This window comes from Solenopsis invicta, chromosome 3, assembly GCF_016802725.1.
Source record: "Solenopsis invicta isolate M01_SB chromosome 3, UNIL_Sinv_3.0, whole genome shotgun sequence".
Classification (NCBI taxonomy): Eukaryota; Metazoa; Arthropoda; class Insecta; order Hymenoptera; family Formicidae; genus Solenopsis; species Solenopsis invicta.
In genome coordinates, this window is record NC_052666.1 from 24817954 (window position 1) to 24832527 (window position 14574).

Consider the following 14574-nt stretch of genomic DNA (forward strand, 5'->3'; position numbering starts at 1 on the left):
CAAATCTGCTTAACCGTATTCATTTACTTATATTAAAAAAATCCTGCTTGGAACTAAAACCGATTTATTCTCCCCTATACTTTATACTATATTTGTTTTAAAAGAGAATGTTTTCTTATTATTGGCATCATTATTTTATTAGATGATTGTTACTATTATTTGTATTATATTGATTCTTGATTTAATATTATGATATTACTATTTTCATTCAACTTCGAACTATGTTTCAAGAAAAATTTATCGATGCGGAGTTTGGTAAATTTGCAATACATACAAAATTTATATAAGAAAAATGTCAGCACTAATAATAAGATCTAGCTATGACCGTTATGACTCTTTAACTTTAGTGCTTTCACATGTCGGTCTGTTTTCTTATTATCATATTTTATATTATAAATTTCCTACGCAACAATACAACTGTTAAGTACAACACATTTGTGTTATATGCATTGTTAAATAGGAAATTTATAATATCAAAGTTATATTTTACTTTTTTTATTAATTTAAGTTTTCTGGATTTTATTTAAATTATAATCTAATAAAGTACAGAATACATCAATACGAATTTGATTTTTTCCTCTTGCAGATTCAAAATATAGAGATATAAATGCAATAGAGCGCGATGATAATTTGAGAACAAATCACTATGCAAAAGAGGGATTACTCTTCTCTCTCTATCTCTTTCTCTGTCTCAACCAAGAGAGGAATAAAAATCGCAAAAGCTTGTATGCCATTTCGACTGCAAATATGTGCCACCATAAAAATTGAACGTGCTTATATGTGGCACAGGTACACGACTCGAAGACTCGATTGTAAAAAAAAAAGAAAAGACGAGGGTTTTACCATTACCGCCGTTCACGATTGTCAAGACAAAAAATTGCGGAAAAACGGGGAATCCTAGGAAACTTCAGGCGTCGAGAGATATCAGAGCGCCAGCGCGGTAGCTCACTACTTGCCCGAGAGACGGACGCCCGGCGTTCTTCGGCGCGTCGCGACGTCGGCAGTCGTGATTTGACCGGCGCCCGTAGCGGCAGTATCGCACCTTGCGCGCGACCGTACGCTCGAAGAAAAACAAACCGTGGGCAAGATCACTGCGAGATTGTCCTGAGTGAAACCTTCACCACACGTGCTCCCGATCTCCCACATACATGAGGGAACTAAATAAACGCCACTCCATCGATACAAAAACAAAAAGAGATAGGCGCGAATTGATATTTAATAGAGAGCGAGGCTTTGGCATTCATTTCGTCTTCGATTCACTTTGTGAGATATTTCGTGAAGTTCGTGATCTCAAGCTCGTATATGCTTCAATAATAAAATAAATGATAACGAGTTTTATTGTCCCACCCCCTCCCCCCCCCTCTCCCATTTTAAGCGAACTTCTGCGGTAATTCGAAAATGAATGAAAGACTAACTTTAACATATAAAAATAAGATATATTATTTCAGCAAGTTTTTAGAACTAGAATTACAAAATTAAATTAAAAAGGCATCAAGTTTCTCTGCTTCTTATTTTCTATACGAAAGATCAACTTATTTGCGGCGACACGAAACACGGAAGAACTTAAACGGAAGAAGACGAATTTAACGATGCGTGCAGCAGATCGAAACTTCGTGGTATGAGAGCAAGCACGGGAACGAAACAAACTATTAAGAAAATGAACGATTAATTGTTGGAAGTGATCCAGAATGCCAAGGAGTGAAGAACTTCTCGAGTGCGCGTATATCAAGTGATTAGAATCGCGATGGGACCCACGGTAGTGTCCATCCTGTTAAATGGTACTTTCTTAAAACCCAGCTATGATGACACCCTGGCGTCGTCCTCGGAGCATTACTACAATGACACGTACGAGGAGAACCTGGGATCTTCGAACATGTCATCCGGTCCGTATCGAGACTCCTTGTACGTAGTGATACCAGTGACCATAATCTACGCCGCGATCTTCATCACGGGCATCGTCGGCAATGTTACCACGTGCATCGTGATTGCGCGCAACAAGTCTATGCACACCGCCACGAACTATTATCTCTTCAGTCTTGCTATATCTGACCTGTTGCTGTTGGTGTCGGGCCTGCCGGCAGAAATGTACCTGGTCTGGTGCAAGTACCCCTACATTTTCGGCGAGGGCTTCTGCGTGCTGCGCGGCCTCGCTTCGGAAACTTCCACGAACGCATCGGTACTCACCATCGCTGCCTTCACGGTCGAGAGATACGTAGCGATCTGTCATCCATTCCTCTCGCAGACCCTATCGAATCTGTCTCGTGCGATCAAACTAATCCTGATCGTATGGCTGGTGGCATTGTTGTTCGCGCTACCGCAAGCTCTGCAGTTCGGCGTAGTTCGGCACAACAAACATCCTGATATGGTGATGTGCACGATCAAGAGGACCATCATCAATCACTCGTTTGAACTATCCACGTTCCTGTTCTTCGTGATACCGATGTGCCTCATTACGTTTCTATACGTGTTGATCGGTCTCAAGCTCAGAAAATCAAACATGACTGTTCCGGGTAGAACCGAGTCGAGAAACTGCAGACATTATCCGGGTAGATCGTCCAGAAGAGTGTTGAAAACGTTAGGTAAGTTTTCACGAGACTCCGCGAAAAAGTGTTCAGTCTCATTCATTCATTTATAATGAAAAAGAGTGTCAAAATAGTTGAATTAAATAGTCGTTGATAAATGATTGGATCTCATCAGAAACTAATTTTAAACAGCTTACGAAAAATGAATTATAACGAATCTTTTCTTGTGTCAAAATATGACACACTGTTATTATGAAACGTAATAACAGCTTCCCCATTTGTAAAGGTTAATTGCTTAATAATATTAAATAAAAATAAGATTAAATTGCTTCATAATATTTTACACAATTAAAACGTAACAACATTGAGCGTGAATCGTTTCATGAATCATTGTGTTTTTGCGTACATATTGAGCGATTCAGCAAACCACAAATAATTATCACACCGTTGCAGTCGCGTCGCTATAATGATCACACGGTTGCTCTCATAAATGCGCATTATTATTTCATGAGGCATATGAAACATCAATATGTTGCATGATAATACTGGTCATTAAAGCTGTGGTTTTATTTAAAAAATTAATAAATAAATATGTAAAACAACGTTTCTGCGTAGATCGAAATATTCCTATAGTACGCAATAAAAATTCCATATCTTTAAAATAAAAAAATATTAAAAATTTAATGAAAAACTCATTGACTAAATATGCTCCACGTTGTGTGTATAATTAATAATTGAATAATTACAGTCATATCTCGACATATAAATTTTATTTTATACGGTGTGAAATACTATCGTTGAAAATTGCGTGGAAAAAATTCTTTAGTTATGATGGCCTTTATTTAATATTTTAAATATATTTATATTAATCACCACAAAAATTTCCATTCAAAAATTTAGATCAAACATTAAACTTTAGAATTATTGAAGACTATTACAAATATCGCGGAATTAAAACTTTAGAACATACTTGATTTCTATGCACACAACATAATATGCAAAAGAAGATTGTCATCTATGACAGAATCAGAGAACATAGCAATGCACTCTCTATGTTCGCGCTTTTTATCATAGATTTGTTTCCATAAAACATTAAATTCGTTCTGTTGGCAAAACGATATTTAAAAAAATATATTCTTAATGTAGTAGGTATTTATTTTTAAATTCAATTTATTTAGAAATATTAGTTAAGATTTTCTGTTGAATTATATAGGCCCATATATTTGTACATGACATTGTTTTAATTTTTAATTTCTACATTCTTTTATTTATTCTTAATTGATTTTAAATTTCCTTATTTTTTTTAGTAAAGGATAGTTGCTAGTTATCAATACATAGCATAGTCTAAAGTTATATTCTCTTATTTTTCGCAAATTAAACATTGCATTATATTAATACTCATAAAAACATAATCTGTTTAAATAATTAAATAATTAAAGAAATAATAACCCATATTTCTTACATTTATGATTTTTTCTATGTAAAATCTGCTAAAAACAAATTTTTGAAAAGCGAGAATAAAATTTGCACTATTGTCTTTTACAAATTGCATAGTTTAAATAACAATAAATATATTATTGATAATACTAGATCATTTTATATGTTTATAGTTTTCTAAAACTATTTTGTTTATATTTTTTTACTTCATAATTTCCTCGTAATACGATTTAGAACATAAAATCACTGTGCAAAGTAAACCGCTGCACTTCTTCGTGAGAATAAACAATAATAATGAAATCTTTAATTACGATGTTGATGTTTCACGAGCTTTTTCACATTTTTTTAAATCTTTAGATGAACAGCATCTTATGCAACAGAGCCACTAATAAGATACCAAAAAGAAAAAAACAAACATAAATTGAACATAATAGAAGAGTTTAATTGTAATCTCTTCATTTTATAAACTTTGTTATTTAATACATAAAAGATATTTTTTTATTTCGTCAACTTAATTTATCAACTTATTTTATAATTAACTATGCTTATTACTAAAACTCTTTGTAATACTTACAAACAATTTCATTACTTTTACTTACTGAAAATACTTCATTAATGTTTTCACAAATATTTTTAACGTTTCTTATTTTTATATAATATTATATTTAATATTTCTAAAAAATATTATAAAAATTTATGTTTTGTTAAAATTAGTTTGTTACATTACAAAACTTGTTTCTTAAATTTCATATTCATAAATTTCGTATGTAATATAAATTTCAATTACTTAAATGTAAAAATATTATAAATATAGACTAGAAAATTTAATTATTCTAAGTATACCAATTGTTGTAGTTATTTATTATTACAATACTGTCAAACGGTATTTCTTTCAATATTTTTCAGTGAATTGTTAACAAACTCCTACATAGTATAATGGAAGATTTGGATATGCTGAATGTGCCGTATTTATGTATATTGCAGTATTGCATCCTCTTGTACCAAAACAGAATATTCAATATCCAAAAGTAGACATCCATTGGACGTTCTTGTGCTATTTGAGTGCTGTCTGTTTTGAAGCTCAATTTCTCAAACACACTTTTATGTTGCGAAAACATTCATTATTACAAAATAGAAAACAATATTATTAAAAAACTGCTACATCAGCTGATAAAAGAAATTTTTTATTTGTTTTTAGTTTTTTAAAGTTTTATTTTTAGCTTTTATTTAACAAATATTACCTGAAAACAAAATGGTATACCAGTATTGGTAACTTTCCTTTAACATTACACAAATGAATTGACGTGCGATTGTATTTCAATGAGCAGCAATAAATAAATTTTAATTGTGTATTTTAAAAATTACTATCATCATCTTAACGCACAACAGTGTCAAAGTCATAATAGCTACAATCAAAGGTTTAGGTGGTTATATCTATTCGTTAGCAAGTAAAATTACTAAATTCAAGGTCGTAATACATGCACGTGTTAAGGTTCTTGCACAATGCGAGGAAATAACGATAAGAATAGGCGAGGAATGGTAAAGCAATGTTCAACCAATTAGAAGCTGCAAAAAATATCTGTAAACCAATCAGAAGCTGCAAAATCTATGCCTATTGTTATTCTCTATGGCTATCGCTATTCCTTCACATGTGCAAGGACCTGTAACATAACGATTATTATTCTATTATTTTCCACAATCTAACTGATATTACTTTTCATTGCGCAACTAATTTTTGTTCTTACTTTACTAGGTTATAGTTAATTGTTAACAAGTAGTATTAGTTGATTCAAGGTTGTAATGCATGCACGTGTAAACATAGTGATCATTATTCTATTATTTTCCACAATCTAACTGACATATTACTTTTCATTGCGCAACTAATTTTCTTACTTTACCAGCAGTTAGTTTGGTTTCTTTACTTGTTATGCTTTATTACAAATTAAAATGATATTACAATTTATGACTATTACAAATTAAAATGATATTTAAATTTTTACTTATAAATCTTAATTACTTCTTAAAAGTTCAAGACTTCTAATTAAAATTGCCAATGCTATTCCGGATATGAGACCTAAAGTGCGCAGCAGAATGCTTACCAGGGAAATAGTAAATAAAACGACGCATGTTATTGCATAAATTAATCAATATCAAATTCAATCTTAATAAAATGACTCGCATCGTTATCAATCTTCAATACTTGTCAAACTGTCAACGCACAATTTCTATGACGAAAGCTGTTTACGGTATGAGATATGCATTGGAACAACATCGAGATATGCGTATTACTGTCTCTTATCCTTCAAAGTCAAATTAATATTGAAGTTTTTATAACAAATGAAAATTATTCATGTTGTCCTTAATTCTTTCCACATTTAACTTCTCTGAAATATGCAAACTCCGCAATCATAACTTGCGCTATAAAACAAGCGCACTTTGTTGCAGAGTTTTTATATAAATATTACCTTTTTTTTTTAAAGAGTAACTGTAATTGTAAATAGTTACTTTTTCACACTTTCCTAATTCTGCTTATACTGTATTAACTCATTGTCTAATATCTAACTGTATTTTTATATACATAAAACTAAAATAATTGATAGAGTAAGAAATATCTGAGAAAATAAGAATGGATTCCAGTTATATTAATACAATATATTAGTTAATAACATAAAAGACTTAATTTAAACCTCCTAAGTTAAATTCGATTATTTCATCGGAAACTTTTATAATTAAACTTATAATTAAATCTAACTTGAGAATTGCTCTGTATCATTTCGTCGAAACTCAAATGGATAATAATAATCGAGAATCGAGAACATACAGTGGGAAGTATCTATTGCTTTTGTACGTGATGTAAAAGCTGTTCTATTTTCTCAATATGAACGTCTATTGTATTCTATTGATAAACTGAATTCAACATCTTTTTGTCAATATTCTGATTGTAACGTAGCGCTTTTCTGGCAATTGTTCCGCTTTTGGAGCCTTATCTTGTTTCGCTTCTGTAACCTCACTTATGCATGTATACATCATATTAAAGGGATATTGAGATTAAAAATAAAGCTCTTCCCTGAGTCAATTGCAAAAAGAGAAATAAAAGCACACACACATTTACCCTTTTACTCAATGTTTATTACTTTTTTTTCTCTTGATTTTGTCCTTGATTACAGACGGAGGTTCAGATCGATTTGAAAAAAATCTGATATACAACATGTGTGTTATTTCCAAACCTTTAATACAGTATATATAAATTTGAATTTTTCCTCAAAAAAAAAGTAAAAAATCACGTTTTCTGCAATAAAAAGTTATTATTTCTAAAAAAATTGCCATGTTTCGGCCGCTGTTTTAATAATTTTTTTGCAATTACTGTTGTTTTAGGTTTGATAGTCGGAAACTACGAATCTGATGAACAATATCTCACAAGAAAAATGTTGCTATCTCACTTTTTAAATTCTGTATCGTTACAAGAACACATTTCTTCAAATTTTCTTATGGTCGTTCTTTTGTTACACTATTTTTTAAATATATTATTACGCCCGGTATGGACGGTCGGACTTGCGAACAGCTGCTTGAAAAAAATCGATATTTTATTAACGATCATTGGTCGTCAACTTTTGTTCGGCTCTGTCATGATTTTGTGTTTACGTGTTACGTTAATAAAATTCATACTTTTTAAAGAGCCTTCTCCTTTTCTTGAAACACGACATCCGCAAATGAGAGGGTGCAAGAACTAATAAAGTTCCGCGAGTGTGTGCGTGTGCGTATGCGTATGCGTGTGCGTGTGCGTGTGCGTGTGCGTGTGCGTGTGCGTGTGCGTGTGCGTGTGCGTGTGCATGTGCGCAAACTCTTCTTCGGACGTAACAATATACATATATTTAATACCAATTTTTTTTTACATGCTAGCAATAAACATTGTGTAAGACAATAAATCTAGATATACTTTCATTTCCTTGCAATTGACTCATAAAAAAAAACTTTATTTTTAAGCGACTTGACTCTCTTAATTAATTGAATAGTCTATTTATTCAATTTTTGTTCAATAAATAAATTCAGATTGTGTGCATCGTTTGTGCGTAATAACTCCAGGCAAAGCGTTACATCTTAATTGGGATTTTTAATAGTTTCATTTACTACACAGAAGTAATAAGATTCTAGTAACTAATCAAAAAATGCATAAAATTTTTACCAAGGCTTGATATTAGAATTATTTCAATCCACATCTAAATTGGATCCGAAAATTTAAATTAAAATCTATATCCAAAAAAAAACCGCCATCAATGATCTCTATATATAAATATTTTTTGATTGAATATTATTTCAAATAGCAATAGACTAATTGCACCAAGCTATATTTTTATAGTTATATTGTTTTATATCTTCTTTCTTTATTGTAATTTTTATTGTATCTTATTGTAATCTTTTCTTTAACAAAAGTAACATACATAATCCGTGATATACTATATTATTCTATTTTATTATAATTTTAAGTTGAAATAAATTAACTTATTTTGTTTTCTTCCTGAGAGTTTATAAAAAAAATTTATTCATTACATTTAAAAATATCCATTTTAGTTATAACACACTTTTATTTTCATGCTTAATTATCAAACTCAGATCTAGATTCGAATCCGAATTCACTGTATTCATTGAAAAAATAGCAAAGGCAATTATAAAAAAGACAATTACATCATAGTTTGATATTTAAAATATCACTTTTTCAAATTATTGCAACTAAAGCTTTAGTTGTAATAACAATAAAAGTTTTTTGACTATATAAGTATATTAATTTTACATATAAAACTTTTGGTTGTCACTTTTATAATTGCAGCTACTATGTCTTTTTCTCTAAATGTATAAGCTCAAATTCGATTTAGAATTTAAATTTGCTGTGAATTTAAAATGTGAATTTCGTATGTGGATTTGGCATTTTTATTATACTATCTGGGTAGGAAATTCGATCTTTGGATAATCTAAATTTGATGCATAATGCGCTCTTATTCATAATCCCGATAACGTTAGATTGAACAAATCTTAAATCTCTAGAATACAACATACAATAGCAAAACATAGTTCTAGGTTAATTGAAAAGGCGATTTTATATTTTATTCTATTTTATTGTAATTTTAATTTAAATTTAAATTAATATCTTTATTGTTCTTTTTTTGAATGTCAAATATTTATTTGATGTGTTTAAAGCTATATCCCTTTTAATTACTATAATTTTTTACTGTCGTGAGGTTTTAATTTTATTTCCAATATACTGAATAATGAAAACTGCACAGAGTAGCTGCGATTCATTTGACGTTACAAATGCTTCGAAACGTAGGTAGGTAAAATAAATTATAAATTATCTTTCGTCCTAATTAATCTATCAGATTTCCATTCTAAAAAAAGGCATGTAAAGAATATATCGAAGTTATTGTTGTCGCTTTTTCGCGATACCGACTGATTCTCTCGGTGCGTTAATTTCGTGAGTAGCAGTCATCGCGGAGATAGCGTATTTTGACTACGTGTGTTGAGGGGTTTATAGTGTAATTTTCCTTTAATCCTGCATGCAACATTTGCGAAGCATTAAAACATAATATAGAAATTGATTTCTGACTCACCGACCCGATGCGCAACGAGCGGAATTACTCAGCCACGAAGCTGCGATGATACTGTAACACACAAACATAAGATTTAAAAATTAAAACTGCGCTCAAAATAATCAATATTTCAAAAGTCAATTTTAACAGGCACATCAAACTTTTAGAATTTAACTTTCTATCAGATATTCAATAATTTAATCATATCTAAAAAATATCTTCACAAAATTCAATTTCTATACATTTGTGTATGATTCTTTTTTTAAGGTATTTTTTTAATTTTTAATGAAACAAAATCAAATAAAAAAAGATTATTAATTTTATATAAATAAGAAATATTTACCCCAAGGTTGCTCCGCCGAGGCCAGATACCTCTACCATTGCAGGCCACCTCCTTCTATCAGATCCTGTAAATCTGTAACATACAAGTACAACAAAAATTATGCCAGCAATAAAAATAATTAATATTTTAAAGAATAATTATGTAACTCGTTGAATTTTATTTGTACTTTAAATAGATAATAAAATATAACTTTTTTTAAATTTCTATACAATTCTTTATTTAAATTCAAATGGATTATTAAAATCCTTTTTTTAAAAATGCATTCTTTTCCTTTCCTTTTTTAAAAAAAAAGCATGTAAAAAATATATTAAACATATCGAAATTATTATTTTCGCTTTTCCGCGATGTCGATTAATTCTCTCGCTGCGCTAACTCTTTGAACGGCTGTCATTACGGAGATCGCGTATTTTGAATATGCGTAATGAGGGGTTAATAATGTAATATTGAATTGGTAATTTGTATGAAATTATGTATTAAGAGCTTTGTAGCGTGAATTGCTATCGCATACTCTTTAATTTCGATATACAAAATGACGACTATCGTTGTATCATCAAAGTCACTTCTTAATTAAACTAGAACTTTTGATAAAATCAATCGGCATTGTAAAAAAAAGTACAGTAATAAGTTGAGACTTTGATTATCTTTTTTGATTACACGTGTAAACTAACGATACTATTTAACGAATTGGAACACAAATACTTGTTGCATACGACGCGTCAAAATGTATCACGAATTTTTAACATATTTCAAAGCTTACAGTATTACAAAGTAGATTTGTAGCTAACTACTCTTTTTTCAATGCCCATAAATATATTTGTAACTGAAATCAATGATAGAAGTTATTCGTTTTACGCGTTTCAAATTATTCCCTTAATTCCATACCAATCGACAAATCGGTAGAATAAATTGTTACGTGCGCAGATTACTCGTGCATAAAAAAAGAGAATAAAAAAGAATACGGTTGATCGCTTTGTTATACGCTTCAATAGTCATACTATAGATGGACAAACATGGGTCGAACTTATTTCGCGCAGTACACAAATGTATCTGTGTACGTTACGTACATATTTACGGTATTGCATGTTATTTCTCTGGGCAAACAGATTTCACAGGTAGTGTATTTCTATACTGAATGTGCAAACTCGATGCAATGAAGCTCGTCGGTTATTTTTTCGTGATCAATAATGTTTTATTGGACAATCGACTGCCGCTTAATTCTACATTTCAATTCAAGATTATTTGCATAGCAAAATAAAACGGAAAAAGTATGCTATATCATCGCTCAAAGGTTCGGAGCACTTTATAATCTTTAGACAAAAACACGATTCTTTGAAGGTATAATTGTTTTATTGAAAATATCAAATTTTACGAACGTATGAATCATATTGAATTAAAGTTTACGATTGCAGCAATATAAACTTAAATCATTAAAATGCTAGTAAATAGAATTGATTAAACTTTCCTTTCAAAGTTTAGAAACTCTTCAAACTTTTGAGCATATACATATATAAATTGATTAAACGACAATGAATAGTTGCTGAGTTTATTCCTTGCTTCATGACTTTTATGTAGCGGAGTACATTCAGAATTAATGCTTATTCAACCGTTTGTTGTATAAGTTTTCTTTTCAGGAGTTAAATATTGTCATATATAAAACCCAAGAACAACAGGCATTCACTTTTTTAAAAGTTTGATAAAGATCGTGTCTGAGGGAGCTGAAACTCATACTTTCTTTTTATTATGTACACTTTTAAGGCGATGCTGGAGTCGTTTCGTATACGCGAACATTTTTATTTCCAGCATATCTTTTTACTAAAAACACGGATTAAAAAAATTTCTTGCAGAATTAAAGTATAGAAAATAACAAAGTTTGCAGACTACAATTCGATATAAAAAACGGAAAAAAATTATAAAAATATAGTTTTGTTAGTTAACATTTGCTACAAATAAAAATTTGAGACTTTGTACATACGTATTAAATAAGCATGGTGAGAATTCGGAATTACAACAAAGAATAATACTGTGCTTTCAGAATGTGTCTAGAAGCTTTAGTACAAGAGAAAAATACTGGAAATTAACAAAAGAATTGCAAAATCAATGTTTGCAACGTGTTTTTTATGTCAATAATGGTTTGTTTTATATTCCGGTTTTATATCCAATTATTACTTTTTTGCTTTTTTTGCTGGTCTAGCCATGGGATTTTAATGGGTTAAGATAGCATAGACAAAATTAAAAAAATAAAATTTCCTTAATTGCAGTACAATCCTAAATATGATCAAAATCGTCATTTTGGTCCTATAGGATCCCAATTTCCTCGGAAATGTGATTAAACGTAATAGGCAAACTTGGAAAACAAATGTTACACATATAATAGTTACGTTAAGTCGGAAATTACAACTAACATTATATAACTAACCTTGTGTTTGCTAGGATGGATCGTTCACCAAACTGTTAGTCAGTCGGTACACGAAAAATAAATATTAGTTGAAGTTTTAGTAGATAAATTTCAATGGTATATAGCTAAAACTTAATTACCACACATAGATTCTTGCTGCTGCGACTAATCATTTCTCCGTGTAATAGAAAGTTAATTTTCAATTAGAGAATGTTCTGCGCGTGAATTGTATTTATATTACGGAGCACCACCGACAACAAAAACGTTTAGATTTAGCATGATACATTGAGTCATACAAACACAGCGATACTTCAAAGTAAATTGTATGTAAATGAACGTAGAATATCCCACTGAGAATACGGTATTCTCTAATTCTAAAATACGTTTATTTTTATACTTATTTTGAATACATTGCTGTACAGATATAAAGAGAGAAGACGTAATTCATCATATTGGATTAAGTTTAATGCGGTCTTAAGCTCGTGAGATATCGATTTCTACTGCTGGCTGTCAATATGATTAAATTTTGTACCCTTCTTCTGCATATTTGAAAATATTGTTGTTCTTAAGTTACTCATAAACCGAGTATACACCTGTGAACACATATCTATTCTATTGTACATCTGGATCGCTAACTCAGTGAGAAATGGCCTATCGAATCGACGTCGAAACGATATCAGTTTGATTTAACATCGATTCCATTATCATTTCTCACTGAGAACTGTAGCTAAGAGCTGTTTTAGGTTGGATATTCGATTTCAGTCATTTTCCAGTCGAATTAAGTACAGACCTTTGCAAAACGCATAATAGATAACGAATAAGAAAATCAATCAATTGGACTCTTTTATTTCCTTTTCCAGAATAGAAAGGAAGGATTCTGCTTAATTCTCTTATGCGTTATGCAAAAGTCTGTGCTCCTTCCTTTAACGGCGGCGACAATACGAATATGATATATTATGTGTGATTTTATTATTCCGGTTAATGTTAGTTATAGGATCATATACATATGCAATAACACGTGCCGCCCATAACTGTCACCATCAATTCGACTCGAAATGATGAGTCTGCAATCTTATAACTTTTTCTCTAAGATGAAAATATGAAAAGTGAAAATTTTTACTATTATTTAAAATAATATTCTTTGTAAAAACAATTTCTAATTCTTTCAAACTGTATGCCATTATTTTCAGTTTCAAACACAGTTCTTATAATTAGATCAAATCAAAATAAATAATATTACAAAATTCTTGGGCTTGATGCACCTGGAAAAAAGCTAACGATAATATCACAAAATTAAATTTACTAATCAATTTTATATTACTAATGTTAACATAGCATCTTTTAACATTCCTCCCGTCTGCCAAAAATCTGTTGTGAAAAATATTACCGCGGCCAGAATTTGAACCTAGATCACTCACTCTATACATATTCCATGCGGGCGTCTAGCTAATTCGGTCATCGAGACACTTTATCTAAATTTGAAGTAACTCTGCGTATTCGTGTGCGTTCTGCATATTTGCAACGCGTTTCAATACAATATATTGCATCGTAACATTACTATAATTTTAAATCATAATATTTCTAAAAATTTATTTTTAAACAAATAATACTTGATACAAGGAAAACTTTGCTTGTGCGACCTAAGGCTGCAATTTGATTGGCTATTAAAATAAACCAGAAAAAAATAAAATATGAAAAATAGCATCCGACTTATCATGAAAATGTCAGCAAATCACTTAACAGCGTGGCTGTATAATTTTCAGTTTAACAACCAGTAAAAACACGTAAGCACTGACATTAGGCTATATTACATTATACAATTTTACATTATACCAAGAACGTATGAGACTTAAGATAAATTCATAATCTTTAATTAATTTCTTTATTTATTTCAATCTTTATTAAAATATAACCAAAAATGAAATAACAAAAAAGATAAAAACAATATATTATAGTAAAAACATTTGACAATATCTTTTTACTTTAACAGAACGTATCCATATGTAAGAAAAGTTTATATTCGCGTATCAAAAGATACGATGTGTTTCATGACAAGCATTCATACACGTATAATACAAGACCGTCTCAAAAACATCAAGTATTCGAGATAATTTATACAAATCTTCGATGTAATGCAGATAAAGAAGCATGATAAAAAAAGAGCTAAGCCTCAGAATTGCTTAAATTTAGTTAAGCAAACTGTCATCAAGTCAAAATAAATTAAAATTAAGTCATATAGTTTACCGATAATAAATTGTACTCGAAATTTAGTCAACAGTGAAAAATTAAAAAAAC

General features: G+C 30.3%; 1 protein-coding gene across 3 annotated transcripts in view; it reads left to right on the top strand.

Annotated features, from left to right (window-relative positions):
- The first annotated feature begins 960 nt into the window (after positions 1-960).
- Positions 961-14574, top strand: part of LOC105197213 (pyrokinin-1 receptor) — a 43382-nt gene continuing 29768 nt past the window's right edge. Inside the window, exon 1 of one of the 3 annotated variants that reach the window (XM_011163487.3) lies at positions 961-2579. In XM_011163487.3, the coding sequence (XP_011161789.2) occupies positions 1745-2579 (835 nt within the window). In that variant the 5' untranslated portion in view covers positions 961-1744. The remainder of the gene's footprint in view (positions 2580-14574) is intronic. The other 2 variants (XM_011163485.3, XM_011163486.3) reach the window with 2 other exon arrangements.